At 46.3% G+C, this 27,535-nt stretch overlaps 13 protein-coding genes across 21 annotated transcripts; 8 read left to right on the top strand and 5 right to left on the bottom strand.

Annotated features, from left to right (window-relative positions):
* Positions 1-94: 94 nt before the first annotated feature.
* Positions 95-2,942, top strand: LOC120450780 (importin subunit alpha-4). Of its 2 annotated transcripts, none has more exons than XM_039633938.2 (6): positions 95-252; positions 493-675; positions 735-1,115; positions 1,176-2,006; positions 2,077-2,253; positions 2,315-2,942. In XM_039633938.2, the coding sequence occupies exons 2-6, from the start codon at positions 616-618 to the stop codon at positions 2,408-2,410; spliced, it is 1,545 nt and encodes a 514-aa protein (XP_039489872.1). In that variant the 5' UTR covers positions 95-252; positions 493-615; the 3' UTR covers positions 2,411-2,942. The 2 variants fall into 2 exon arrangements, with proteins under 2 accessions (XP_039489872.1, XP_039489873.1); XM_039633939.2 differs by having other exon boundaries at positions 101-252; positions 555-675.
* Positions 2,943-4,353: 1,411 nt separating this feature from the next.
* LOC120450781 (mitochondrial pyruvate carrier 2) lies at positions 4,354-5,800 on the top strand. Its single transcript, XM_039633940.1, has 3 exons — positions 4,354-4,595; positions 4,656-4,696; positions 5,250-5,800. The coding sequence occupies exons 1-3, from the start codon at positions 4,430-4,432 to the stop codon at positions 5,499-5,501; spliced, it is 459 nt and encodes a 152-aa protein (XP_039489874.1). The 5' UTR covers positions 4,354-4,429; the 3' UTR covers positions 5,502-5,800.
* A 740-nt stretch (positions 5,801-6,540) lies between these two features.
* On the top strand, positions 6,541-7,735 carry LOC120454499 (mitochondrial pyruvate carrier 2). Of its 2 annotated transcripts, XM_039639850.2 has the most exons (4): positions 6,541-6,665; positions 6,751-6,921; positions 6,977-7,017; positions 7,350-7,735. In XM_039639850.2, the coding sequence occupies exons 2-4, from the start codon at positions 6,774-6,776 to the stop codon at positions 7,617-7,619; spliced, it is 459 nt and encodes a 152-aa protein (XP_039495784.1). In that variant the 5' UTR covers positions 6,541-6,665; positions 6,751-6,773; the 3' UTR covers positions 7,620-7,735. The 2 variants fall into 2 exon arrangements, with proteins under 2 accessions (XP_039495784.1, XP_043862398.1); XM_044006463.1 differs by lacking the exon at positions 6,541-6,665 and having other exon boundaries at positions 6,681-6,921.
* Positions 7,736-7,913: 178 nt separating this feature from the next.
* LOC120454498 (U6 snRNA phosphodiesterase) lies at positions 7,914-8,971 on the top strand. 2 transcript variants are annotated; one of them, XM_039639848.1, is made up of 3 exons: positions 7,914-8,081; positions 8,134-8,475; positions 8,535-8,971. In XM_039639848.1, the coding sequence occupies exons 1-3, from the start codon at positions 7,984-7,986 to the stop codon at positions 8,869-8,871; spliced, it is 777 nt and encodes a 258-aa protein (XP_039495782.1). In that variant the 5' UTR covers positions 7,914-7,983; the 3' UTR covers positions 8,872-8,971. The 2 variants fall into 2 exon arrangements, with proteins under 2 accessions (XP_039495782.1, XP_039495783.1); XM_039639849.1 differs by lacking the exon at positions 8,535-8,971 and having other exon boundaries at positions 8,154-8,355.
* Positions 8,972-9,012: 41 nt separating this feature from the next.
* Positions 9,013-11,967, bottom strand: LOC120454488 (dynein regulatory complex protein 11). 2 transcript variants are annotated; one of them, XM_039639835.1, is made up of 6 exons: positions 11,695-11,967; positions 10,588-11,588; positions 9,622-10,530; positions 9,389-9,559; positions 9,187-9,335; positions 9,013-9,130 (listed from the first exon to the last, which is right to left on the bottom strand). In XM_039639835.1, exons 1-6 carry the CDS (start codon positions 11,932-11,934, stop codon positions 9,126-9,128), a joined length of 2,475 nt encoding a protein of 824 aa, XP_039495769.1. In that variant the 5' UTR covers positions 11,935-11,967; the 3' UTR covers positions 9,013-9,125. The 2 variants fall into 2 exon arrangements, with proteins under 2 accessions (XP_039495769.1, XP_039495768.1); XM_039639834.1 differs by having other exon boundaries at positions 9,105-9,335.
* Positions 11,968-12,041: 74 nt separating this feature from the next.
* On the bottom strand, positions 12,042-14,193 carry LOC120454490 (vacuolar protein sorting-associated protein 45). The gene is made up of 3 exons (XM_039639836.1): positions 14,026-14,193; positions 13,764-13,962; positions 12,042-13,712 (listed from the first exon to the last, which is right to left on the bottom strand). The coding sequence occupies exons 1-3, from the start codon at positions 14,116-14,118 to the stop codon at positions 12,280-12,282; spliced, it is 1,725 nt and encodes a 574-aa protein (XP_039495770.1). The 5' UTR covers positions 14,119-14,193; the 3' UTR covers positions 12,042-12,279.
* A 246-nt stretch (positions 14,194-14,439) lies between these two features.
* LOC120454496 (metaxin-1 homolog) lies at positions 14,440-16,235 on the top strand. 2 transcript variants are annotated; one of them, XM_039639847.2, is made up of 5 exons: positions 14,440-14,677; positions 14,769-14,915; positions 15,010-15,288; positions 15,522-15,917; positions 15,981-16,235. In XM_039639847.2, the coding sequence occupies exons 1-5, from the start codon at positions 14,591-14,593 to the stop codon at positions 16,020-16,022; spliced, it is 951 nt and encodes a 316-aa protein (XP_039495781.1). In that variant the 5' UTR covers positions 14,440-14,590; the 3' UTR covers positions 16,023-16,235. The 2 variants fall into 2 exon arrangements, with proteins under 2 accessions (XP_039495781.1, XP_039495780.1); XM_039639846.1 differs by having other exon boundaries at positions 14,441-14,677; positions 16,089-16,235.
* A 340-nt stretch (positions 16,236-16,575) lies between these two features.
* On the bottom strand, positions 16,576-18,356 carry LOC120454495 (methyl-CpG-binding domain protein 3). Of its 3 annotated transcripts, none has more exons than XM_039639843.1 (3): positions 18,075-18,356; positions 17,497-17,835; positions 16,576-17,188 (listed from the first exon to the last, which is right to left on the bottom strand). In XM_039639843.1, the coding sequence occupies exons 1-3, from the start codon at positions 18,266-18,268 to the stop codon at positions 16,699-16,701; spliced, it is 1,023 nt and encodes a 340-aa protein (XP_039495777.1). In that variant the 5' UTR covers positions 18,269-18,356; the 3' UTR covers positions 16,576-16,698. The 3 variants fall into 3 exon arrangements, with proteins under 3 accessions (XP_039495777.1, XP_039495778.1, XP_039495779.1); XM_039639844.1 differs by having other exon boundaries at positions 17,497-17,832; positions 18,075-18,355; XM_039639845.2 differs by lacking the exon at positions 17,497-17,835 and having other exon boundaries at positions 18,075-18,354.
* Positions 18,357-18,568: 212 nt separating this feature from the next.
* LOC120454493 (AP-1 complex subunit mu-1) lies at positions 18,569-20,385 on the top strand. The gene is made up of 2 exons (XM_039639841.2): positions 18,569-19,672; positions 19,728-20,385. The coding sequence occupies exons 1-2, from the start codon at positions 18,851-18,853 to the stop codon at positions 20,184-20,186; spliced, it is 1,281 nt and encodes a 426-aa protein (XP_039495775.1). The 5' UTR covers positions 18,569-18,850; the 3' UTR covers positions 20,187-20,385.
* LOC120454492 (2-oxoisovalerate dehydrogenase subunit alpha, mitochondrial) lies at positions 20,315-22,324 on the bottom strand. Of its 2 annotated transcripts, none has more exons than XM_039639840.2 (4): positions 22,164-22,324; positions 21,566-22,100; positions 21,340-21,505; positions 20,315-21,201 (listed from the first exon to the last, which is right to left on the bottom strand). In XM_039639840.2, exons 1-4 carry the CDS (start codon positions 22,227-22,229, stop codon positions 20,652-20,654), a joined length of 1,317 nt encoding a protein of 438 aa, XP_039495774.1. In that variant the 5' UTR covers positions 22,230-22,324; the 3' UTR covers positions 20,315-20,651. The 2 variants fall into 2 exon arrangements, with proteins under 2 accessions (XP_039495774.1, XP_039495773.1); XM_039639839.2 differs by having other exon boundaries at positions 22,161-22,321.
* Positions 22,325-22,465: 141 nt separating this feature from the next.
* On the top strand, positions 22,466-23,689 carry LOC120453977 (probable tRNA (uracil-O(2)-)-methyltransferase). Its single transcript, XM_039638929.2, has 2 exons — positions 22,466-22,866; positions 22,926-23,689. Exons 1-2 carry the CDS (start codon positions 22,494-22,496, stop codon positions 23,687-23,689), a joined length of 1,137 nt encoding a protein of 378 aa, XP_039494863.1. The 5' UTR covers positions 22,466-22,493.
* A 196-nt stretch (positions 23,690-23,885) lies between these two features.
* Positions 23,886-25,726, top strand: LOC120454491 (probable tRNA (uracil-O(2)-)-methyltransferase). The gene is made up of 2 exons (XM_039639837.2): positions 23,886-24,298; positions 24,358-25,726. The coding sequence occupies exons 1-2, from the start codon at positions 23,926-23,928 to the stop codon at positions 25,656-25,658; spliced, it is 1,674 nt and encodes a 557-aa protein (XP_039495771.1). The 5' UTR covers positions 23,886-23,925; the 3' UTR covers positions 25,659-25,726.
* On the bottom strand, positions 25,664-27,424 carry LOC120454494 (RNA-binding protein with serine-rich domain 1). The gene is made up of 3 exons (XM_039639842.1): positions 27,254-27,424; positions 27,014-27,175; positions 25,664-26,733 (listed from the first exon to the last, which is right to left on the bottom strand). Coding segments are annotated over exons 1-3 (1,128 nt in total). The 5' UTR covers positions 27,256-27,424; the 3' UTR covers positions 25,664-25,769.
* Between the last annotated feature and the right edge of the window lie 111 nt (positions 27,425-27,535).

Raw genomic sequence — 27,535 nt, 5'->3', positions numbered from 1 at the left:
ACAAGCAAATATGAAAAATTCAGGAACTATAAAATAAAGCTAGACAAGTCGACACGGGTTCAGATCTGACGATAGGCACAATAATCGACCCTGCCTATGAGTGGGCAGTCCCGAATTGCCAACCGCAGCCAACTTCACTCACGTCGCTGTCACTGATTGCAATTTTTATAAAAAAGGAAAGAAATTGTTCACTTTTAAAAGGCGTAGAAAGTGTGTGTGTCGTGGGCGAAACCCAATTTACGAGCTACAAACGTAAGTACCCGCCACCGAGGACAAAGAGAAACACTTTTTTCGCCACTGGCATTGCTAATTTTCATGTATTTTTTCGCCATTTCTTTTTTCATCGCCTGCGCCATCGTGTTGTGCTGCAACTGTGTTGGTCAACTCTACGTTATTTTTTCTTGGGTGCGCGATGGTGTGCGTGCGATTAATTTTTCCCATTGGCTGGTGTGCAATTGAAACAAATTATTAATTGTACATCAAAAATGCCAGGAGGCGTACGTCGCCATCTCCGCATCTACATAATTGTTTTTAACTGACGCATTTCCAAACAGTCAAACGCAATTGCGGCTCCTTATTGCAGCGGCATAGAGGAATAAAAAGAAAACGGACAAAATGACGTCTCTGGAGCAAAATCGTTTACAAAACTTCAAAAACAAAGGAAAGGATCAGGATGTGAGTAGTTGAAAGTTACTGCTGAAATAAAAAACATTGTAAAATGTATTTCCGTGCAGGAAATGCGACGTCGGCGAAACGAAGTCACCGTCGAGCTGAGGAAGAACAAGCGCGAGGAGACGATTCTCAAGCGGCGAAATGTGCCCAATCTGGACTCGAACACAGATGAGGACGAGCAGTTGTCCTCGTCCATTAACCTGAAGAAGCTTGCCCAGGCAGCCGCAGACTCCACCAAGCCGGAGCAGCAACTGGTCGCCGTTCAGGCTGCCCGCAAACTACTCTCGTCGGACAAGAATCCACCCATCAACGATCTGATCCAAAGTGACATTCTGCCCATCCTGGTGGAGTGCCTTAAACAACACAATCACACAATGCTCCAATTCGAGGCCGCCTGGGCCCTGACCAACATTGCCTCTGGCACATCGGTCCAGACCAATGAGGTGCGTATATCTTACCATCTTTACGCTTTCTTTGTTGTAATGCAAGATTATCCTGTTTAGGTTGTTGCCGCCGGTGCCGTGCCGCTCTTCCTTCAACTTCTGAACTCGCCCGCTCCCAATGTTTGCGAACAAGCTGTGTGGGCCCTGGGCAACATCATCGGCGATGGTCCATTGCTCCGCGATTTCGTCATTAAGCACGGAGTCGTGCAACCACTGTTGTCGTTCATCAAGCCGGACATCCCCATCTCATTCTTGCGCAATGTAACATGGGTGATTGTAAATTTGTGCCGCAACAAGGATCCGCCTCCCCCGGCAGCCACCATTCATGAGATCCTGCCCGCACTGAATGTGCTCATCCATCATACCGACACGAACATCCTGGTGGACACGGTCTGGGCCATCAGCTATTTGACTGACGGCGGCAACGAGCAGATCCAGATGGTCATTGAGAGTGGAGTTGTGCCCAAGCTGATACCACTGCTGGGCAACAGCGAGGTTAAAGTTCAAACCGCCGCACTGCGAGCTGTTGGCAATATTGTGACTGGATCGGATGAGCAGACACAGGTTGTGCTCAACTACGACGCGCTCTCCTACTTCCCGGGCCTGCTCTCGCATCCCAAGGAGAAGATCCGAAAGGAGGCGGTTTGGTTCCTTTCGAACATTACCGCTGGAAATCAGTCGCAGGTGCAGGCCGTTATCAACGTGGGTCTCCTGCCCAAAATTATCGAGAACCTAAGCAAGGGCGAGTTCCAGACACAGAAGGAGGCTGCCTGGGCCATCAGCAATCTGACCATTAGCGGCAACCGCGAACAGGTCTTCACCCTGATCAAGGAGGGCGTTATTCCGCCATTCTGTGACCTCCTTTCGTGCCAGGATACGCAAGTTATAAATGTAAGTCGAATTATCGACTCATTGTCGGTCTATAGGATCTAGAGAGTAACATATTTTCTCTTTCGCACAGGTTGTTCTGGATGGCCTGAACAATATGCTCAAAGTGGCCGATTCTCATGTTGAGGCGGTGGCCAACTTTATTGAGGAATGCGAGGGTCTGGCCAAGATCGAGCGGCTGCAGAGCCACGAAAACGTTGAAATCTACAAACTAGCTTATGAAATCATTGATCAATACTTCACGGATGAGGTGAGCCAACAGTTTAACTCAGCCTTTGTTATTATTCTAAAACGTTTTTGAATATTTGCAGGGCGAACAGACTAACATGGCACCGAGCTCCGACGGCACACAATACAATTTCGATCCGAATGCCGATAAGCTGCCCATGAACTCATTCAACTTTTAACGATCCAAACCGAGGGCAGCCGCAGTAGCAGTGAAGTGAAAACCAAACACGTGCAACACACATAATTTGGCGTTTATCCGTACACAATCCCCTGTGTATGAACAAGCCGGACGAGCCGCCAACCAATTCACATAATAATAGCATTATATATTTTGTCCACCACACAGCAGCAATTAGACAGCCGGGTTCGTTTAAGGGACGAGAAAATAGGAACTCGGGAGGATACACAACGGATAATCCGCTGCAGCCGTTTTAGCTTCTCTCAATTCTGTGTTATCAAAATTACAAAATTCAGACATACACACACTCGTGCGTGTGTGGCTGTGCGATGCAAGAACTTATCCGATTGGAGTGACTGCTATAGATCATCCAAAATATATACACACAGGAATGAAAAAAAAAAAACAATTTCAAAAACAATGTAGACCTATTTGATTTATATGGAATTATTTAAATATGTACGCTTCTGATTTGTAATTGAAATTACATATGTATACATTTCTAACATGAAAACGATAAAAGCAAAAGGCCACTCATCATTTTGTTTCCAGCCAGATAAGTTAAGTGGAAATTTATAAGCACAAGTCATAAGTCTGTCCAGTCGTGTCGCGTTTCAAGACCAGGCATTCGAGTTGTCCGTCGCGTCGGCCGATCTGCTAAATAATTAGCGTTTGTTTGAGCTAGTGCGTCACTTGAGCACGTTTCTCATTAATGCGCAATTGCCCGTCTACCTTTTGTAGGGCAGCTAAAAAAACAGTTTTCACATGGTAACAGATCGAGTAAATATTTGTAAACAATCAGACCGATCATCCAATTCGGATTGCAATAGCAGGTACTGGGCGTTTCCCCCAATTGATGGATCAAGTTATGTTAATGACTCATCTGGAAAGCATCAATTTCGCTAGTCTTCAGGTGAGACCGATAGTATAAGATACTTTAAATCATTTAGCTTTAGTTGGGTAATATGGTCTATGCTTTACTTAATAACTTTAAAGAGTGTGGAAATAAATAGCTCTTTAATTTTACATGTGCGTTCTTTTACTAAAAGTATTTAAGGAACTTGGGGTTCCTCTGGCGGTTGTTTTTTGAACTACTAAAAATATTTACATGTAAAATACATCATCTACCTGGACTTCTACATTTTGTTAAGGGACATTCAAAATGTTGTATTGGAAACTAAACTTGCCAAAGTGGATCTTTTCAATCAGTACAAATCTTTAAATAAATGGCTCTAATTTTTCTTAAATAAACTTTTAGATACGTTTTCAACTTGTATATGCAAGCATGACAACGTTTTGCAACACTAGAATTAGAGAAGGAAAATTTTCTTTAGTACGCCAGCTGTTGTAGGTGTAATAAATTATTTTATAATTGTGTAATTTTATGATTTTAATAAACTATTTTCTGTGCGCTTTAATGTATATAAGATTTAGAAATACATTTTTGTATTTTGAAATCACAGGCGCGAGAATTGGTTCATCACTAGGATCGCGTGACTCCTAAAAAAAACATTCATTTACGTGCTATTTATAGAGATTCTGCTCGTGTATTGGTAGCGCTGCATTCGATTGAGACACTTTTGCTTCCGTCAACATTTAGCTGCGGAAATTGGCACACTCTCCTCAAGGTCAAGGATGTTGTGCGGCAGCTAATGAACCAGTGATCGGGCAAAAACCTGTTCCTAAAGAGCCTAAATATATGAATGCATGATTTTAGCAGTTTTTAGAAAGTCAAGTACGAGTTGTAGGTGCAATTGTATAGGTATTTCCTTAACGTGTCAAATTAAACACGTTAGTAAATAGCGCGCTCAGCTGTTTGGGCTTGCGGTTGTGTGGGTACTAGTTCTCTCTTTCCTGCTCTCTTTGCCTCTTTCGCTCTCTCTCTAAGCTTTTTGGCTTTTGTTGTTAAGCGTTTCATAGTAGATTTTATTTTGTGATTGTCAGCCATCGAGTTTGGACGCATAAATTACCATCACTGCGACCCGTGGAATTTTTTCGCTCAAATAGCAACAACAACAAAATGTCGTCCGCCGCCGTTCAGCCACCCCCGCCCGTTCCAACGCCACCACCATCGGCCGCCCCTTCCGCCGGAAAGGGCATCCACTCCAAGCTGTACAACGGGATGATTGGCGCCGCCGACAAATTTGTGCCCGCCAAGCTGCGCCCGCTGTGGATGCATCCAGCTGGTAAGTCCCACGGACTACTATGCCATGTAGAGCCCAACTATAAGTTTGTTTTGCTTCCAGGTCCCAAGACGATATTCTTCTGGGCTCCCGTCTTCAAGTGGGTAAGTAGGAGACAGAAAGCCAGACGAATGGGATTACATAACTCGGACGACGCACGACCTTCGCTGATTTTCATTATCGCACACATACTATAGTTCACCATAAATCCGAAACGACGGTAGACAAATCTGTGCGCAGGTGCCATTAAATGAAATTATTTGATTATTTCGAGCAACCTGCGCTTGATAACCGCATGCGGTTGTGTTTGTGAGCGGATTGCTTTCTGGTTGATTTCAGCTGTGGAGGCCTAAAAAGAAAGATTTCCGAATATCGCTTGAAAATTCGAAAGTTGCAGCACTTTATAGGCACCTCGAGCAGCTATATGCCAGGACTATATGCATTTGCTTATGTTTATTTCGATGGCAGCTATATCTTAAATATAGATGCCTTATACTATTATTTGTACATATGTACATATGTATAGCAAGCAGCAAACGAATAGTTTGAAAAACAAAGAAAAGACATTTGTGCTTACCCATCTAAAGCTTCAGGATATCGTGGCATCTAGTTATAAGGAACCCATACAAGCAATCTAATCTGTTTTTCCTTCGCCAGGGTCTCGTTGCCGCCGGCCTGAGTGACTTAGCCCGACCGGCGGACACCATCTCCGTGTCTGGATGCGCCGCCCTGGCTGCCACGGGAATCATCTGGTCGCGTTACTCCCTGGTGATCATACCCAAGAATTACAGCCTGTTCGCCGTGAATCTCTTCGTGGGCATCACGCAGGTGGTGCAACTGGCACGGGCATACCACTACCACCAGAGTCAGGAGAAGCTTAAGCAGGAGCAGCCAGTGGCGCAGAATTAGAGACATATCAAATCGAATACCGGTGCTGTCCCCTTCATATACACTTCAATCAAACTCTTATGTATATAAAAATCCCACAACGCACAACGTAAACGAAAGGATTAAGAGGAGAAAGCTGTGCTCGCAGATCGGGCATCTGCGTTTTACAACCTGTTAACCATTATTATTTATGGTACATCGCCTTATCGACGTGATTCGTATTACTTAAGTTGTAACCGTGGAGGCTTTGCGTATAGTTAAATTGAAACGAGAATGATAAACCAATATATTATAAGACTTTAGTCACTAGAGTAACTCAATTGTTCGTTTTATTGGATTGGACTTAAGGCAACAATGGGTTAGTAATGGAAAAATAAATAACTAATAATAATTAAGCGAAAATGATGTTTTTTTGAAAGTTATTTTCCTTTAAGGTATTATTTTTAGTGTTTACTTAGGAAAACTTGGCATATTATCAAAAATCCAAAAGTAATCAATATCTAATTCATTGATTAAGTAACAAAATGCAATTATGCTCGAGTGATCTAAATTTAATGTGCAGTTACAAATTGCAAGAGTATATTTCCTTAGAAGCCTATTGAAACCGGATTATCAAAAGTATTACATCACACATACGCCATGTGTGCTGAGTGTATTTGCACATTTGATAAATTTGCAAGAAATGGCCGAAAATTTGAATATCCTTTTTTGAGCACAGGAGGATAGGGAATTTTGTTACGAATTCAGCGAGGCATGACATTCCACTTTTGGACAACTATTTTTATTGCTATCTAAAAAATAGACTGTTTTGAGTTTTACACAATTAGTCATGAAAACACTAATTAATTAAAAATCAATAAAAAGAGAATACAACTAACAACTTTAATTAGTTTTGTGGCAAAAGCAAAGTGTGAAAAGAGGGGCTAGTGTCGTATACTTGTGGCTGATAATGATAATGATAATAATGGTGATAACAGGAGCTCAAAGCTAATAATACTAGCGAAACATAAACATATGTATGTGTATGGACGCCGAACCTTTCGGAAAGCTCAGTTGTAGATGGAGGCTTCGTTGGAGCTGTTGTGTCTCAGATTGTTCAGGAGCACCACTTCCCACCTGGTTTATCTCAATACCAACCGAGTCCAGTCAATCAACCCATACTCAACAAATACTTGATTAGAAGAGGTTGGCTATATAGATTTCCTCTCGACTTGCAAATCCAACAGCAGTTTCTCTTTGCAACTGCGATCGGTTGGACGTTGGAAAATAGAGGGAAAACACCTGCAATCCGGAATGTCTACCACTCCTCCAACTCCGCCTGCTCCCACGGCTCCAGCGTCCACCGGCAAGGGTCTTCACTCCAGGGCGTACAATGGACTTATCAACGCCTGTGACAAGTATGTGCCCGCCAAGTTGCGACCCTTGTGGATGCATCCTGCAGGTGATAATTGAGGTACTTCGAGCACCGAGAAGATATTAACATATCTTTTCTCCAGGCCCAAAGACCATATTCTTCTGGGGTCCCATCGTTAAGTGGGTAAGTTTTTGGCACTACTTGCATAACTATGAACCCTGCGTCCTTCGCCAATTGCCATTATCACCGTACTGATAAACAAATCTGTGGGCGCATATTGTGTTTTATTATTATTTGTTTAGTTCTCGGCAAACCTGTTCAAGCTCGCGATAAATTAGTACGTATGTATATACCATTTTCCTCTCTACGCGCGAGATTCTGATAACTGAATGATTGTGCGGTTTTCGTGGCTCATGGAATATTTCATAATACTTTTGCTGTTTTGCCTGGGAGCTTACCCTACATTATTGGCCTGATCCCCCTAATCTCCGCCCGCATTCTATCTTCCACTACAGAGCCTCGTTATCGCGGGCATCGGTGATTTGACGCGTCCTGCGGACACGATCTCACCCAACGGATGCCTGGCTCTTGGGGCAACGAACCTGATCTGGACGCGCTACTCCCTGGTGATCATTCCGAAGAACTATAGCTTGTTCGCGGTGAATCTATTCGTGAGTCTGACTCAGCTCTTCCAACTGGGCCGGTTCTACCATTACCAGTGGGAGCAGTCGAAGCTGGAGAAGAATGGCGGCGAGCAGTGCCCGGCTATAGAAGCTAGTTTGTAGTAGACCAATTTGTGCATTTTAATCGATTTAGTCCAAATAAAAAAACTAGTTTTAAATTTTAAGGCTTTTAACGGTCAATACTTTTCATCTGGGGAACTACAAAATTTATAATAAAAAATAGCTAAGAATGAGCGTTAAATCATTTTATATTATTTATATAGTGTAAATTTTGTCTTTAATTTTATTAATAAAATAAATTTCTTAAAACAAACAAATGTTGTGTAATTATTCAAAAGAAAATGCTAAACGAACATCACTTTTGATTTAATCGATAATCGATAAATGTAAATAAAAACCGGCGAACATTGGGCTGTTATTAGCTTGTTAAATGAAATAAAACAAGAATATATAAATAAATAATAATATGGCCCTCGTGGACTATGGCGACAGCAGCTCCTCCGCTTCCGAAGATGAGGACTGCACCGAAACCATACAAACTCCAGCTCTGAGCAGCTTGAAAAGGTAAAGTGCTTTACTGGAATACCCGTAGATTTCTACATTTTAACCGCCGAAGACCGGCCCTGCCCACAGCAGCCGCCCTGCTGGGCCCCAAGAAGCCCAAGCCCGAGGAGTTCGTCGAGGATGTGGTGGATGATCCTGCGCTGCATGGCGGCCGCATCCGTAGCTTCAAGCACGAACGCGGAAACTGGGCCACTTACGTCTATGTGCCGGCAACAGCTTGTGCTGACCAGCTGGAGGAGTTTCAATCGGAGGCCATTGCCCTTCTGGAGCCACACGTGGAACTGCAGCCGAACGAGTCCCTCCATCTGAGCCTGAGTCGGACAGTGGTGCTGCAGTACCACCAGATCGATGAGTTCTCCCGATCCTTGTTAGCCGCTCTCAACAGCTCTACGGGGTGAGCTGTTTGACCCAATAGCTAGAAGTAAGCCCAATACTAATAACCAATTCTTTTAGATTCGCGGCCACTTTGCAGGGACTGCGGATCTACACGAACGAGGAGCGAACGAGAACCTTCATTGCAGCGCCCCTGGATGCTGCTTTTGTGGAGAAGATGACTGCCATCCTGCAGCCCATCGACCAAGTCATGCTCGACTACCGGCTGCAGCAGTTCTATGATCCGGTCTCGTTCCACGTAAGCCTTCTTTGGTGCGTGGGAGACCAGGAGAAAGTGCTCAACGAGAAACTATCGGATCTACAGGAGCTCCTCGAAGACCAAGACACACTCTCTCTTGCGGTCAATGAGGTTCACCTCAAGAGCGGCAACAAGGACTTCACTTACACGCTAAAATAGGATATTGCCAATCTTTAATTGAGTAATAATTATTCTTATATATACATAAGAATAAGAATATATATATCAATATATATTTATGCATGCTGCTTTCAAATAGGATGTAAAACCAAATATATTGATTTATTAGGTTTATATAAAATTATAAATATAAACTTATACATTGTAGTTTCATAATAAACGCAAGATTGTAAGCAAGCCATAGCGTTGAATGAATTGTAACCATTAGCAATCCAAAGAGGTGTCCTTATAAATTAGGCTTAAATATAAGAAGTGCAATGATTACTTTTCAATTAAGACCCTTTTTTTTGTTACCATTTCCCTGCTTGGCAGCCTGCGCCTGCTCCTCCAGCAATCGCTCCTCCTCCAGCTCCAAAAACCGCTGACGACGGCGGCCGAGTGGTGTCTTCGACCACCAGGAATCGAAAGCTTCCTCCTCCTCGCGATAGACAGGATCACGTGAGCTGCAAGGCATGGAAACTAACATGCATCTTATTTCGTAGCTTAAACTACATACCACAGAACATTGATCAGTTCGGCGTTGGTCAACGGTTGGGTGCGCAGCTGCAGCTTCCGCTTGCAGGTCATCACTTCCTTGAGGCAGGCATCGATGGACCCAATGGTGTAGCCATCTGATATCTTGGCCATTGCGCTGGTGTCCAGATTGGAAATGCCTCCGGAGTAATCGCTGTCGGGGTACAAACGACATCAATAGATTTCTTTGTTAAATGCATCTCCAAGCTTACGCACTGCAACAATGTTTTCCAGGCATGCGACATGGCACCGTAATCCGGTCGTGGAATATAGATGAACCGATTGTAGACGGATTGCAGCAGCTTCTGATCCGCTTCCCAGGGCAGATTGGAGGTGCCGATGAAAACGACGCGATCCTCGGGAGCAATGTTCTTTATCAGCTTGGGTAGATCCTTCTTCAGCCGCTTGGGATCTGTGCGATCAGTCTTCGGAATTTTCTTCATGAAGGGACGCTCCGCATCGCCCATGTATATCACCGCAGGTTGGAGCAGCCGTGACACCTTCAGTACTAGATGGATAAGCATTATGAGTCCCGATTTTCCAGGATACTTTCCCACAATGTTAGCAGGGGTCAGATCGAAAAGCACGGCTCCCACCTCCGTGCAGATGGCGTGGAGCAGAGCCTTCTTTCCAGATCCTTTGGGTCCGGCCAACAGGATGGAACGTATAAGTGGAGTACAGTTGTGGATGGCATCGGATCCCAGCGGAAGGATGCAGTACTCCGTAAGAATCTGGCGGATGTCGCCCGGCGAGGGATTCGTGCCATTCCTGGCAGTCAACGCCTTGTCGCCCAGGAATTGCTTTAGCCTTAGCTCCGGATATTTTCGGATTATGCCATTCGTTACCAGCTCTTCGTACAACGACTCCGTAGTGCGATCCGGCGTCAGATCCTTCTCCTTCTTCTTTTTGCTCTTCTTGCCGGATCGCCGAGTCTTTTTGCTGCTCTTCTTGATCTTCTTGCCGACGGCCGTTTGGAGCAGCTCGATCTCCTGGCGCATTACATCGTCGACGGCGCGCCGAAACTCCAGCTCGACCTCCTGGTACTTGTCGCTGTAGATCATGTCCTCGTAGGCCGCTTGGCTCAGCACACCGGTCTCATCCTTATCTCGCCAGGTATCGTTAAAACTGAAGTTGTAAATACATATATTAAATCTAGTTTTATTAATGAATTGCTTTACTTACAGATCGATTTCAGCACGGATGTCTGGTAGGCAGACGGATGGCGCCGGCTGGAAGCTAACTTCCTCGTCTTGGTTTTCGTTAACGTTGAGGTCACCACTGCGTGCGGGTGACTTGGACTTATCCTTTGTCTTTCGCGACTCCTTGGAGGAGCGGGCCGACGACCGGCTGTGCTCGCTCTCAGTTCCAGGTCGACTGAAGATATGCAATGACCCACCCTGATCCTCGGAGGGAAAGTCCGGCAGCTTGCCAGTTTTATCGTAGCAGTCCCTTACCCAGGCCCGAATCTCATCGGCAATGTCCTCCTTCATGCTGGCTCCGTGCTTGGCCCGAATCTCCTCCTTCAGTACGCTCTGGCGCTCCTCAAACTCTTTTCCATAAACGGCTTGCGCCTGGTGGCGCTTCTCGTTATGCTGCAGCTTCTCCAGTTTCTCGGCCCGCTCCTTAACCACAGCCGGCGGTGGTGGCAGCATTCCGATGAGGATCATCTCCTCCATCTTGCGGCGGCGCGTAATCCGTCGGGCTGTGTGGCCACGCCACATCTTCTGAATCTTCATGGCAGCCAACAGACCGGAGTCACTGCGCTCCTTTTCGGTGCGCTCCTCCGACTTGCCCTTTTCCTTAAGGATGCGGATCTCCTTCATAAAGTGGGCACGCAAGCGTCCTTGTCGCGCTCGCTCATGCATTTGAAGCATCCTAATGGCTTCGATCTCGGTGGTCACCGTCTCCTCCAGCTCGTGCTCTTCAAGCCAGCCGAGCTTTGTTAGAATCTCGTGCATGGTTTTCTTACGAAACTCAAGCTCCTGCTGACGCTCGCGAAGAAAGTAGCGGGGTATCCGCAGCTCCGTTTCCATGGGTGTCAGGCGCAGGCGTTCCACCACCTCATCGTTGTAGCTGAACTCCATCAAATCGATATTCACGAGATCGTGTTTCAGCTCCACCACTCGACCCAGACAGGCGTCCAGTAACTTGCGCACCAACTGACGCTTCTGAGGCTGAATCATCTATGGACAGATTAGGTGCAAGTATAAGTCAAAGGATTGAAAGCTCTGCATGTATCCCATTTTTATTGAAAAGGTCATCTTAGGCCTTACAAAGCCGTATACCCACATTATCGTAGACATCCTCCAACCGATTGCTCAGGCATATGTAGCGCAGATAGAACTCGTACAGACTTGACTGCAGCAAGGCCTTGGCATCCGCATCGGCGGCTACGGAACCGACTGCGGCATTCATGGTGGCCACCGTCGTCTCCACATCCTGGTGCTGCCTCTCATAGTCAATCGTGGAGAGCAGCTCGCATTCATGCTGGGATTGGTGCCAGATATCGTTGAAATATGTGCTGGACATGATGGTCAATGATACTCCAATGAAAAACTGAAGCTTTGAGCCCAACGAAACGTTGCCTTGGAGTTGCCAAGAAACTTATTGCCAAACAAACAAATGAGCGAATAGTATTTTTGTACACACATAGCTAAATATAATACAATTTACCAAGGCGTTGCCTTGTGTTACCCTCTATAATAACAATTAATATGTTTACAGGTATATTACACGTATACTCTTAAAAGGTTAAATAGTCCGATGGATTTGAATTGGTATAATGCATGGAATAGACTTAATACATAATGCACATTCATATGTAGTTAATAAATAGTTAACAATATAATTGGAGCTATCTAGTGAAAATAGGCTTTAAATGTTATCCGTGGAACAGTATTTGATCATGGATTTGGTGTGCTTAAACTGAATGCCACTAGTGGAGGCCATAACCTCTTGGATAAAACTCTGCGAGTTATGAATAGTGGTGCCGCCAAGGATGACTTTATAGCCGGCGTTGTTTAGCTGGTGTACAGCTAAGGCCTCCTCGTACGTGGCGCCGCCAATGATAAACACAACCACCTCCTGTGGTGGTCGTCGGAATGGCACGAGCTCAGAATTTATGGCCGGGAAGAGAGGATCCAGTTCGCGGCCCTTGAACACATCCTCTAGAGTTTCCTTCAACAGGGGTGTGTGCTGGGTGAAGACATTTTCCACACCCTTAAGGCCCTTAATTAAGTTCCGTGTTAGCTTTACGGCGTCTGTTATCCGCACCATATTGAACAGATCCCCTTGTCGTACGTGGGTTCCAGCATACTCGATCAGCGAGGGCACTATAGCCGCTCGTCCACCGCGCGTTTTGATGATCTGCAGCAGTCCAGATGTGTCGCAGTTGGCGTGTCTCTCGTACCGCAATGCGTAGAGTGCCACCAATTTTAAGGCATCATCGATGGAAACCCGTTCGTCCGCAATCAGTTTCTTAATTCTCTGCAGCTGGGCCGAGTGTTCTGCCTTGCAGGCGATCTCCTGTTCAAGCTCGGAGACCTCGAACAGATTCCTTTTGTTGCTCAGCGCCGACAGTTCGCCAATCACACACAAATGCTTCTGCACGGTGCCAGACATTTTCTTAAACTGGGGATACGACTCAATAAAGTTCTTCATGTCCGATATGCTCTCCACCTTCTTGTGGTCGTTCGCCTTGCGTTGAAACTCCTCCATCAGTTGTTTAATGGTGGACCCGATTTCGCCGTAATTGGCGTACATGTTGTTGCCATAGAATTCATCCTGATCACCGGATAGAACCAGCTCCTTGAAGTCCTTAGGCACGTTTGGGCGATTGGACAAGTCCAAACGATTGTTTTTTATGTGCAGCAACTCATGCACCATGGCCTGGTATGTCCACTGATGCAGGAGCGGCGTCACAGGGTCGTCCCTGCGGTCCAGCACAAGCAGCAGCGGTGGCGCAGAGCCATCCATGTTGGAGCGAAAGTCAAACAGCGAGGACTCTTTTGTGATCTGCTCGTAGATGAGCTTGGCCAAAAGCTGCGCTGCCTGAGAACCAGCTCGGTAACGGATGACTGGGTTCAGTTTCAGGGACAGCAGCACAGCTGTGATGCCCTGCATGCTGCGGTTCAGTGCGTCCGGCAACCAATTTAGATTCGCCATGCAATTGGGAATGCTTAACGAGAACAGATTCGGGTTGACGCACAGGTAGTCCGCATACAGTTCCTTCACCTCTCGCACCGACTCGGATTCGTCGCACTCTGCCAAGTACTTAATGTCCGTCCGGGGAATGATGTTGCTGAAATCTATTTATGAGTTTAGTACTATTCCGAGCGGGCTTCTCTTGACCCACTTACAAATGTAATAGGCGCTGTATTTGGGGTTCCGCAGCTCGTTGGCCAGCAGCTGGATGTTTTGCTTGGTGGGGCGGATGAAGACAATGCATTTGAGATACTTCAACCGCTCGTTGGATCTTCCCGAGTCCAGGCGTTCGAACAGGTACACCTCCCGCTGCAGCATGTCCGATTGGCTAAAGGCCATTGAAATGATACTGGTCTACGAATGATGTGGATTTTCAGTCATATGGCAGGGGATTTGGTTCGCAGTCCTTGTACTTACAGTCTCCTTGTCTAGCAGGATGATTTTCATGCCCGGTCCAGACTCGGAGCACATTTTCTCAATGTACAACTTGATTCCGCTTATCAGATTCATGTTTGCTAACTAATTTACTGCGAAAATCCAAAATTAATGTTTTTCCGCAAACAGATGAGATAGAGATGAGCTAATTTCGATAACTCCGTGATAACAGCGGTGACTGGCCATTCGCTAAATCTAGCTAATGTTGTTCATGGAATGTAAAATATGTAAATAAAAAACAACTTCAATTTATTTGCAAGTGTAACCCAACTGGTAATAAAGATGATAGAATTTCGAATATAATATAGATTTTTGTGCAGCCAAACTAAGCTTAAAGTAGCAGCCGTTATCCCTGGCCGGCAATCGATAAGGCGCCGATATGCTCTACCTATCGAGTGCCCAGTAGTTATCAGTCTGAAAGCACTCTCAGCAGTCAGCCAAAAATTGTGGCATATATTTTTGGATTCAAATTCGGATGGCAAAACATGCAGGTGCACTGTTGAAAACCGGCTAAATACAAGAGTACGAGCGAGCAGACTAGGACATAATGGAGATGCATCTGGGAGCAACGCTGCATGTGTACAAGGGGGAGTACGGACTGCCGTCCATAGATTTTGAATGTTTACGTGCTCTGGTAAGTTCCGTTGCATCACACGGCGCCCAGCACGCCTGTTTTTGCCCACTATCGCTGTAATTGATGAGACCGCCTCTTTGCCGGGTAACAGTGCCTCCTGCGATTCACCCGCTGTCCCATGGACGTGCAGACCAGCTCCAATCCCCTGCGCTCAGGTGCCGGAAAACTGCCCTATCTGCAGATCGGCAACCAGAAGTTCGCGGGCTATAGGCAAATTAAGCGCGTGCTGGATCTCGAGGTGAGTGTGCAAAACAATGCCGGGTGAACAAACTGCAGGGTCTATTTATAGGTATGTTTTCCTATGGGCTTAATTCGACGTATAATTCTTCCAGGGTTACCCGATAGATGCGCATTTAAGCACTAAACAAAAGCATTTGTCCACCGCCTACGCGAACTGGGTGTTCACCAATCTGCATGCCTACTACCACTACTTCCTGTACGGAGAACCCCACAATTTTGACACTACCACGAGGGGTCTCTACGCCAAGCGCACGCCATTCCCCTTCAACTTCTACTACCCGTCGTCCTATCAAAGGGAAGCTTGCGACGTGGTCCAAGTGATGGCCGGTTTCGATGTGAACGACAAGTTGGACAAGCACGAAGGCGACTACGTGAGTGCATCCTATTACATATTATAATTTGTATGATATTTTTGTTTATCTAACCTATGATTCACGTCCAAATTGCCTTTTGATATGAAATGTTTCATCAGATGCTTATATTAAGTGCATAAAATTGTCCTAAAAATATTTGTCATTTCATCATACATATATAGACTTTCATATCAATGGGTTTAATCAATTTTATGAACATTAATTGATTTTTTTTATTTAATATTTTCCAGCTTGTTGTCAATGCCAAGAAGGTAGTTAATCTGTTGTCCAGTAAATTGGGTCGCAAGGTATGGTTCTTCGGCGACACCTACAGCGAGTTTGATGCCATCGTCTACAGCTATCTCGCCATCATCTTTAAGATCGCACTGCCCAACAATCCACTGCAGAATCACATTAAGGGCTGCCAGAACCTAGTAAACTTTATCAACCGCATCACGAAGGACATATTCCGCAACGAGGGTTACAGTTCCGTCAAACTCACAAAGACACCCAGTGGCACGGAGGCAAGTTTGACGGCTTCGGAGCGCAAGTTCCTGGATTCTGAGCTCAACACCAAAATAGTGGCCGGCGTGGGAGCAGTGTTGGCCATGGGAGCGTTTGCGGCATGGCGTGGGATTTACAACCAGGTGGGAATCTTTGACTGAAATATGTAGTACATAACCCTTAACTGCCTGGAGCTTATTTGATAGTTCTGGTTCAATGTCTTTGTTTGGCTCCAGACACTCATGTAGACTACAACCTGAGCAGGTGCAAAATTCTCAGTTAATTGCAAATTCCGATTGCTTCATCCCTTGCAGCTAACGACACGCTCTTCGACGGACTATGATGGCATAGATTACGAAGATGACGAGATGGAGGAGGGCCTAGACTAATCGCATCTCTGCAACGATATCTACGTGTATAGTATATATATTAAAATACAATGTGGGGATGAAGCACAAAAACTGTCCAGCCTTAAAGGTTTGCGTAAACACTAAAGAAGTTCGATTTATTTGGTCATAGATCTTTGGACCGAAAAGAAATCAAGACATCGTTTCAGGTAATGATCTTTATTTAAATAAAAGATCCTCGTCTTGGATTGCTTTTGGTTCCAAAGATTTGTCATACAAATTGACCGACCTAGTATGAATATTCGATTTATGTATTATAGTTCGAATTCGTTTTTAAACCGTCTTGTATAAAATAGCATTTTAAAATCATCTGAGCGTAATAAAAAAGGATAACAGAGCCCCGTTGTTATGGAAAGACAAGCGGATCGTTCTTAATGTCCAATAAAAACCTCGATTGGAGTTGGATTTGGTTTATTACACACTAGTCTTAAACGTAGATTTCGAATAGGGGTCAATACGATAGAGATGTTAGAGCCTACAATGGAATTGGTAGATGCATGAGGGATGACCATTGAACTCATGTCTTGAGTGCATCCTGCAGCTTTCGCCGCGCCACACCGACTCTATCCTCCTGCTTGCGTATATCGTCCTCCGAAATGATAACCGCGTGCATGAGCGGCTGTTCAGGATTCATGAATGCCATGGCATTCTTAGTCAAATCAGACTTCGTAGAACTCTGGCCGTGAACGCCGGCGTTGAGCATATGCAGGGCTGTGGCCACCGACTGGAGGACGGTCTGTTCGTTAACATTGGGGCCAACTGTGCGTATGGTCTTGGGCAGTGAGATGTCGTCTAGCTCCTCGCCGCTGTCGTGGCAGGCGCGGAGTCGTTCCAGTCGCTTTTCCCAGAACAATTGCTTCGGCTTCTCCCGAGTGCCATGCTTGGGATCATTCTTTGCTTTGGCGGGATCCTGTTTGTGGTTGCGAATCACTGTCACCGGTTGCTTGAAGATCGAGGCAGTCTGTCGGATTGGCGGTACCAGGGAGACATCTGTGCGCAGGGCTCGGCTGTAAGGGATTAAAGATAGCAAATGTATTAGAAAGATGCTTACAATTAGTTAAAACACCGAATAGCACATAAGACAAAACGTCAAGTGAAGCTTAAGCATGCAGAGATGGTGAACAAAAATCTCAGGTGGCATAGAGCTACAGCGTTTTTGAAGACAACTACGAATTGTTGGCCAATTGTGCGATTCTTTTTGGGTCATTTTGATTTCATGATTTTTAATTCCCGCAGGCTGTAGACCTTGCGTCCTGGCAAACAAGACATGACACGCTGGCATGCAAGAGTCAAGTGCTCCTCCACTTGGCTCTACCTGAGTTCGATCTGTTGCTGCTGGCGATTGGCCGTTGATGGTGAAGCAGATGCTGCTGCTGTTGCTGCTGACGAGGCGGCCGCTGCCGGAGGAGCAGCTCCTCCTGCTGCAGCAGCGTTGCCTCCTTGGCTCCGGGCGAACTTGCGCTTGAGGGCATTGGCCGCCGATCCGGTGGTGGCCCCATTACCACCCCCGCTGGCTATGGGCAGCGGCATGGCGCTGCAGCGGTACAGCGAAATGGAGGGCGAGGGCAGGGCTCGGTGTGGCATCTTGCCAGACTGGAAATCGGGGATTGCAATGTCCTGCGGCTTCCCCTCCGCCCTTTTTCCTGTTGGACTGCTGAACAGACACGGCGGTGGATGAAGATTTGGGTGGGTTAGGTAGTTCGTGTGTGTGTGTGTGTATACATAGGCGTGTGCGTGTGTGTGATGTGTGGTGTATGGTGTTTGGTTTATGCGGATGTAATAACAGAAAGGTAGTGAAAGTGATTAAACGATTATCCGATGCAACAGCGTGCAGTGTTCCGATTTTAGGTCGTATATAGTACACTATATAGTAGTGTTGCTCTTCTTCTTTACCTGTAGTAGAAAACATCCACCTTGTTATTGTTGTTGTTGCTGCTGGCTGTGGCACTGCTGCTGTTGTTGTTGCTGCTGGCGTTGCTATTGGCGCTGCTGCCGGATTTTCGGACCTCGTCACGTTGCCATCCCTTTGGCAGGACACTGCAGTCGACGCGTTTGCGCTCGATTGTGACGCTCGGGTTCATTTGCATGCTTGCCGAAGTAAATAATTAACAATTCCACAAAAGCAGCGTCTGGACTAGCAGCAATGTGGCCGTACTGCGGATGGCCACAAATGCCAAATCGCTATAGAGATGCTAGTGTATGATACGGAACTATTTCGTAAAATATATGTTATTCGAATTAACAGGGAGCAATGGTTGAAGGGATAATGTTTTAAAAGTGAGCCCATTTCAATTCGTTATATATTTTTGAAACTTTTAGCTTAAGTCGCTAGAAAAGCACCACTAAGCTCATCTCACCTGGCCACACTGTCCACCACCTGGTATATTCATTTCACAACACTGGTGCGCAAGCGAATAAGAAGAAGCAGTAGCAGAAAAGGCGACGTAAGAAATTTCGGAGTTTTCATTCGCATTTTCCGGGCCACGAAACGGAATATGTAAATCCAGCCCATCGACAGACCAAGCCCACTCATCGACCCAACGCGACAGTCGCCAACTTCTACGCGCAACGCCTGCCGCGAGCAGTAGAACCAGCCAGCCGACCACCCACTCGATCCAATTGGGAATTTCACACCTGGGACAAGTGGCAGCTGCTGGGAACCAATAGTCATGTCTTCGTCGGCCATTTTCGTTCTGGACGTGAAGGGCAAAGTGCTGATATCACGGAACTACCGCGGTGACAACATCGACATGGCCGTGATCGACAAATTCATGCCGCTGCTGATGGAGCGCGAGGAGGAGGGCCTGATCACCCCAATCCTTCAGACGGCGGAGACTACGTTTGCCTACATAAAGACCAACAATCTGTATATCGTATCCACGACGCCGCGTAATAAAAACGTGAATATCGCTCTGGTCTTCGTCTTTCTGCACAAGATCGCCCAGGTCTTTGTGGAATACTTTAAGGAGCTGGAGGAGGAGTCCATTCGGGACAACTTCGTGATCATCTACGAGCTGCTGGATGAATTGCTCGACTTTGGCTACCCACAGACCACCGACTCGAAAATCCTACAGGAATACATAACACAGGAGGGTCACAAGCTGGAGCTGCAGCCTCGCATTCCGGTGGCCGTGACCAATGCAGTCTCCTGGAGATCTGAGGGCATCAAGTACCGCAAGAACGAGGTGTTCCTTGACGTTATAGAGTCGGTGAATCTTCTAGCAAACGCCAATGGCAATGTGCTGCGCAGCGAGATCGTAGGTGCCATTAAGATGCGTGTCTACCTATCGGGAATGCCGGAGCTACGACTGGGTCTCAACGACAAGGTCCTTTTCGAGAGCACAGGCCGCGGCAAGTCCAAGTCCGTAGAGCTAGAGGACGTCAAGTTCCACCAGTGCGTGCGGCTGTCTCGCTTCGAGAATGACCGCACAATCTCGTTCATTCCCCCGGACGGCGAGTTCGAACTGATGTCCTATCGTCTGAACACGCATGTGAGTATTTTTAAGTAGTTAAGCAATACAAGATTAACTAAACCCTTGTTGACAGGTCAAACCCCTAATTTGGATCGAATCGGTGATTGAGCGGCATGCCCACTCCCGTGTGGAGTACATGATCAAGGCAAAGTCTCAGTTCAAACGAAGATCGACGGCCAACAACGTGGAGATCGTCATACCAGTGCCCGCCGACGCGGACTCGCCCAAGTTCAAGACAACCATTGGCAGCTGCAAGTACGCACCAGAGCAGAACGCAATCATCTGGACGATCAAATCGTTCCCGGGTGGCAAGGAGTATCTAATGAGGGCACATTTTGGTCTGCCGAGCGTGGAAAGCGAGGACAATACGGAGGGCAAGCCACCAATTCAGGTGCGCTTTGAGATTCCGTACTTCACCACGTCGGGAATCCAGGTGCGCTACCTGAAGATCATCGAGAAGAGCGGTTATCAGGCGCTGCCGTGGGTGCGGTACATTACGCAGAACGGCGACTATCAGCTACGCACCAATTAAAAGGAGCAACTCCCGTTCCTGCATCATTCCAGCCAAGCTTCAGCGAGTCATCCTGCAACAGGTAGCTTCATCTCCACCCGCGTTTTTGTCTGCGATGCGTTGCGTTAAGTCAAAAGTATATATTTGTATTCGTATTGTTTCAGTATATGTATATTGTATGTAAATCAAATTTAATAAATTTTAACACCTTTTCATAACACCTGCACCAGAGTGGGTCATTTTGAATGTGCAAATTAAGACCTAGGATGCAACCAAGTTTATTCTCTTCATAAGCGAGAGAAAACCCAATAAAAGTGTCTAATTTCACATATCCACCGACCCACCTGCACAGATGAGTCATAACAAACGGGTTGAACCCACAGAAAATTGTTTGCCTATTGCTTAATCATAATAAATGCACTTTCGATCGAGTCTCTCGGTTCGCTTTGATTTCTGAGTTGTTAGCATCTTTCTGGCACGTGGAATCTATTTCTCAAAGTTCTTCAAGGGATAGTGCTCCTTGTGGGCCTCGATGTGTTTTTCCAGCTCCTTACGCTGCTCTATTAAATGCTGCGGCATCTCCGCGTAGACGCCTTCGAACATCTCACGCCAGTTGGGCTTAAGTTTCTTCTCGGACACTGCAATCTGCTTCAAAACCTTTTTCCTGATATCCTTGACGTATTCGTTTTCGACATCCTCGTCGAACCAGCCTTTGTGCACCATGTAGCGCTTGAGCTTCGATATTGGGTGCTCCACCGTGTTCCAAACCTCGATCTCCTCCGCAGGTCGGTAGGCTGTACTATCATCTGAGGTAGAATGGTGGCCCACTCGATAGGCCAAGGCCTCGAACACCACCGGTTTGTTCTCCTTAAGGACATACTCCCTGGCAGCCTTCATCGCATTATACACAGCGAAGACGTCTGTGCCATCCACTCGAATGGTAGTAATTCCATAGCCCATAGGTCCGCGACCTGCGATTCCATCGCCCCTGTACTGTTCATGGGATGGAGTGGATATGGCGAAACCGTTGTTGCGACTGTGTGGAAAGGTACGTCATAGAGAACATATTTAAATAGAGCAGGGAGTATTCAATGATATTTTTGATAAGATATAAATTATTTCAACACATGCTATCTAATCTATGTGATGTCTTGTTTATCTTAAAGTTACTTACCAGAAGAGGATAACCGGACTACCCAAAGTGGCAGCAAAGTTGAAGGCGGCGTGTGCATCTCCCTCGGAAGCAGCTCCCTCGCCGAAGTAACAGACTACACAAGCATCGTTGTTTGGCTTCAATTTCATGGCGTAGGCGGCACCAACGGCCTGAGGCATTTGGGTGGCTGCAAACCCAATAGATCATTAGCATTTCTTTTCAATTAAATTACACTATGCTAACTCACAAAGTGGACTGGAGATGGTAACAAAGTTAAGTTCCCTTGAGCCGTAGTGGACGGGCATCTGCTTGCCGCGACCCAAGTCTTCCGTGTTGCCGTAACACTGATCGATGAACTGGTCGATGCGAAAGCCGCGCCATACCAAAACACCAGCCTCGCGATACTGTCCATAGATAAGATCCCGCATCTCCAAGGCGGCGGCACTGCCAATGTGTGAAGCCTCCTCGCCGAAATTGGTCATGTAGAACGATATTCTGCCCTGTCGCTGGGACTCGTACAGGATTTTGTCCATGGTGTTCAGCAGTACCATATCGCGGAACATTTTCTCCACCACCTCCCGGCCCAGCTGTGGATCCTGGGTCTCATCCGCTATATAGCCGTCCTGGTCCATCACCCGGTAAATAGGTATTGGTGCATAGTCTTCTGGCTGAATCAGATTCAACTTGCTGACAAACGGAGCCTTAGCGCCGGGAAAATTGGCGTAGTCATCCGCTGGCTTAGAGCTGTAGTCCCGCGCAGCTGTCGAGATCGCTCCTCGAATCTGTCAGTGGCAGAACCAAACAAATGACAACAAACCCATCTGATCACTCCAGACGCTTACCACCTTAAGGTGCTGTTGGCGCCTCGCCACAGAGCCCAATATGTGCACCGATTTGCGCAGGAATGACATGGTATATAATTGGTGTCTAAACTATTAAATGCAACAGGTAATTTCGAAGATTCAGCTGCGTGTTTCCCAGCTGATTACGCAAGACATTGGTTGTAACCATATCGATAAGTCTCAATCAATCGATGTTTTAAGGATTGGTTATCGAGATCTCCAAATAAATTATAAATAGTTTGAATTTTTCTGGTACTTTCTCATAAAACACTTTATAAGAAACCTTGGGAATTAATAACCTTTTAATAATTACCATGACTATCACAAGATAATATGTATGCAAGTTTAAATACGCGCCAAACAAATATCGATAGAAGCAGCAACCCATCGTGCTTATACTTAATATTCGCGATTTCATGTGTCACCTTCCTTTTCGACACTATGACAGCAGTAGAAGAAGCACAATTCTGGCAGGCAATTGGAATACTGATCAAAAACTATCATGCTTTGAATAAAAAGATATTCGAGGTAGTCATTACCCAAGTGAAAAAGCATCAGGATGGGCGACTGTGTGAATCCAGTACGGAGGAGCTGTCGATGACCCTGAAGGAAGTCCCAAACAAGCGCACGTGCACAGGATTTACAATCGGATTCAAACTGCTGCCCAAAAAACTAGCGGATAACATTCTAGGCACCGGAACTGTGGGTGGGTATAATTAATACATGTAATATTTTATAGAGAACTTATAAGCCTCCTGCTTACAGACTTTGAAAAAGGTCTCTATGAGTGCCAATTTGCCAGCGATAGCATCGAAGACTTCTCCGTGAGACTTCTGGAGGGACAGTTTCAACTGGAGTCCAAATCGAACCCCAACTGGTTGGAATTCGTGCTCAGGCCAAAGCTTTTAAGCTGGTCCCAGTCCAAGCAGGATGAAGCTAAGGTGAAGTCATTGGGTCTGGTAAATGTGGAAAAGTACAATGATCTGTATAAGGAGTTGAAACAGAGGCATTCACAACGCCTGCTAGAACACTGGAAAACCGCACAGGAATCCACGGATCCGTTGAAGTTCATTTACGAGGATTTGGCCATCGCCGCATATCTCATGGTTTTGTGGAGTCAGACACAATCGGAGCCGAATGCTTTCGCCGACTTGGGATGTGGAAATGGTCTTTTAGTTCATGTGTTGAACGCCGAGGGCTACAAAGGGTATGGCTACGATATAAGAAAGCGAAAACTATGGTCTCTTTATCCGCCGGAAACTCAAAAGAGCCTAATTGAAAAAGCCGTGGAGCCCAACAACTTCCGCTTGGATTTTCCGGATGTGGATTGGTTGATAGGTAATCATTCCGACGAGCTGTCTCCTTGGCTTCCGGTTTTGGCTGCTCGCTTGAACATCAACTACTTCCTACTGCCCTGCTGTCCCTATGAACTGTCGGGAGCGAAGTTCCGCCGGCGGAATACGAAGCCCAATATGTGCACCGATTTGCGCAGGAATGACATGGTATATAATTGGTGTCTAAACTATTAAATGCAACAGGTAATTTCGAAGATTCAGCTGCGTGTTTCCCAGCTGATTACGCAAGACATTGGTTGTAACCATATCGATAAGTCTCAATCAATCGATGTTTTAAGGATTGGTTATCGAGATCTCCAAATAAATTATAAATAGTTTGAATTTTTCTGGTACTTTCTCATAAAACACTTTATAAGAAACCTTGGGAATTAATAACCTTTTAATAATTACCATGACTATCACAAGATAATATGTATGCAAGTTTAAATACGCGCCAAACAAATATCGATAGAAGCAGCAACCCATCGTGCTTATACTTAATATTCGCGATTTCATGTGTCACCTTCCTTTTCGACACTATGACAGCAGTAGAAGAAGCACAATTCTGGCAGGCAATTGGAATACTGATCAAAAACTATCATGCTTTGAATAAAAAGATATTCGAGGTAGTCATTACCCAAGTGAAAAAGCATCAGGATGGGCGACTGTGTGAATCCAGTACGGAGGAGCTGTCGATGACCCTGAAGGAAGTCCCAAACAAGCGCACGTGCACAGGATTTACAATCGGATTCAAACTGCTGCCCAAAAAACTAGCGGATAACATTCTAGGCACCGGAACTGTGGGTGGGTATAATTAATACATGTAATATTTTATAGAGAACTTATAAGCCTCCTGCTTACAGACTTTGAAAAAGGTCTCTATGAGTGCCAATTTGCCAGCGATAGCATCGAAGACTTCTCCGTGAGACTTCTGGAGGGACAGTTTCAACTGGAGTCCAAATCGAACCCCAACTGGTTGGAATTCGTGCTCAGGCCAAAGCTTTTAAGCTGGTCCCAGTCCAAGCAGGATGAAGCTAAGGTGAAGTCATTGGGTCTGGTAAATGTGGAAAAGTACAATGATCTGTATAAGGAGTTGAAACAGAGGCATTCACAACGCCTGCTAGAACACTGGAAAACCGCACAGGAATCCACGGATCCGTTGAAGTTCATTTACGAGGATTTGGCCATCGCCGCATATCTCATGGTTTTGTGGAGTCAGACACAATCGGAGCCGAATGCTTTCGCCGACTTGGGATGTGGAAATGGTCTTTTAGTTCATGTGTTGAACGCCGAGGGCTACAAAGGGTATGGCTACGATATAAGAAAGCGAAAACTATGGTCTCTTTATCCGCCGGAAACTCAAAAGAGCCTAATTGAAAAAGCCGTGGAGCCCAACAACTTCCGCTTGGATTTTCCGGATGTGGATTGGTTGATAGGTAATCATTCCGACGAGCTGTCTCCTTGGCTTCCGGTTTTGGCTGCTCGCTTGAACATCAACTACTTCCTACTGCCCTGCTGTCCCTATGAACTGTCGGGAGCGAAGTTCCGCCGGCGGAATACGAAGATAAGTGCATACCAGGATTTCTTTAAATACGTCACCCAGGTCTCTCATGAATGTGGCTATGAGATCCTACAAGACCGCCTGAAAATACCAAGCACCAAGCGCTTAGCTCTGTTGGGAATTAAAAGAAAAGCCTCGAAGGCACTTGAAGACTTGGAGTACTTTGTCCAGGAAGAGCTAAGAAAGTATAAAACCGGAGATGCCGAAATTAAGCTGCGCGAGAAGGAGGAAAGCGTTCGCAACTGCACGCGGGTGGATAAATCCATAATTGATGGTCTAGTGCTTAAGATATTTAAACAGATTCTGGATTCCAACGAAGATAAATGGTCTGGTCGACTGCCCATGCGACAGATTGCCCAGGCTCTCACCAAGGAAGAGCTGAGTGGCATCAAATCAGAGTGCGGAGGCATTAAAACATTGCTGCGCAATAAGCACGAAGTTTTCGAGTTCTGCGGTGGTGATCTCATAGGAATAAAAACCCCTAAACCAACAGCTGCTCTTCCACAATCCCATCTGACCATAAAAAAACGTAGCTGTTTTTTTAAGCTTCATCACCCGCTGGGATGCCCTCTCGAGGATGCTGAGTGCTCGTTTATACACTAAACAAACTCTCTATGTGTGTGGCCTCTGCTCACGTTTATTATTTGAATTAAAATATAAAGAAAAGTGCAGTAATCGTGTCAATTGTAGAAACTAGGAGTCGATCGGTGTTCTCTAACGAGAGCTGTCACTGCTATTGCTACGACGTCGTCGACGAATGGGAGAGCGGGAGCGGCGACGTGGTGAACGTCGGTTCCTTATGGGTGACTGACGACGTCCGCCGCCGCCACCACCTCCTCCACGATTGTTGAACCTGTTAAACTGGGGTGGGGATCGCCAGCGGTTATTTGGCGGACGACGCATCGGTGGAGAGGGACGACGCATGGGCGGTCGCTGTTTAGGTATGACAACCGGGGATACCGTGATCTCCTGGCCATCTATCTGACCGCCATCCATGTGCTTCATGGCCGACTCGCAATCCTCGGCCGTGGCGTATTCCACAAACGCCACGCCGCGTCCGAAATTCGGGTGATAACGATCTACGGGGAACTCCACATTCTTGACATCCCCAAAGCTGCTAAATATCTCGAACACATGGTCCTTGGTCACGTTGCGGGTGAGCCGACCGACATGAATGCGCACCGGTTTGGGAGTAGGCGACCGTGTGCGGCTGCGCGACCGGGAGCGCTCCCTTCTCTTCGGTGGCGGCGTCCTCTCCACGGAGCCACGACCACGACGACGTGGCGATCGTGAACGACTGGCTGAGCGGGAGCGCTCGCGCTTAACATTGTTGCTATCGACCGCTGGCCTATCGTTGGATCCAGCACGGCGGGCACGATCCCTCGAACGACTACGACGATCGCGATCTCGCTCCGGCTCCTTTCGCGTCTTGCTGCCCGGTCTGGGAGATTTGGAAACACGCCTGGGTGAACGGGTGCGAGAGCGGGAACGTGATCGGGCGCTGGGCTTATCCTTGTCCTTGTCTTTGCCAGCAGCTCCGCCGCCACGTCGTCGATTCTTCTCGCTACGATCCGAGTCGCTGGACGACGACGATGAGGAGCTCGAGGAGTCGCTGGAGCTGCTTGAGCTTGAACGGGATGACCCGGAACTGCTGCGCGATGAGCTGCTGTCCGATGAGCTGGAAGAGGTGAATGGTTGTACTTATTTTCAGCAACTAAGAAAACGGCAATGAGGCTTGTAAATAGAAAAACACTGTTTAACTACGTTGAAATGATGTCCATATATGGCATTTAAATTACAATGACTTTTACAATTTTTTTTCGCTCGGAAGAATATATCTTCCCCTTTACTGTCGCCTTTATTTTGCCTAGCTAGACGGACTTCCTGTAAGAAATAACCCTTATTCTGGGTGACAGATGGCAGCCATTTGTGGGGAACACCATTGCCGGCTGACTTACCTGCTTCTGGAGTCGCTGCTAGAGGACGCCGATCCGCGGCGTTTGCGCTCGCGGTCCCTGCGCGAGGAGCCGCTGGTCGCCTTACCGTCCTTCTCTTTGGCGTCCTTCTCCTTGTTGTCCTTTTCCTTCTCACCCTCGCCGGCGGGACTCTGGGCACGCGCCCTGTTTTTTTTTTGCGGCCGAAAAAAAGGCGAAATGTTTTAGCCCATTTAGGGAGCAAAGTGCGTTGCAATTACTTACATTTTCGTATCGCCGATTTGTTAAACGATTAGTTTTTTAGTACCGCACACTCTTTAAGGAGCAAGCTGAAATGTTTTTATTAATAAATCCTGATTTTTTCAACAGGAGTTAAAAGCGAGTAGCGTTTTCAGTGGAGATTTGTGTGACCGTATTGCGAACGTTCGAAAATCAGACTAAGCCATAAATAAATTTCCTACTGTTATTACTGAAAAATAAAGTGGTTCATTTTTGCTATTAAATAACTGCTTTGCTAATATTTAAAATCATTGCCAGCTAAATTAG

Source organism: Drosophila santomea, chromosome 3R, assembly GCF_016746245.2.
Source record: "Drosophila santomea strain STO CAGO 1482 chromosome 3R, Prin_Dsan_1.1, whole genome shotgun sequence".
Classification (NCBI taxonomy): domain Eukaryota; kingdom Metazoa; phylum Arthropoda; class Insecta; order Diptera; family Drosophilidae; genus Drosophila; species Drosophila santomea.
Note: the sequence above shows the minus strand (reverse complement) of the source record. Positions and strands in the feature narration are given on the sequence as shown.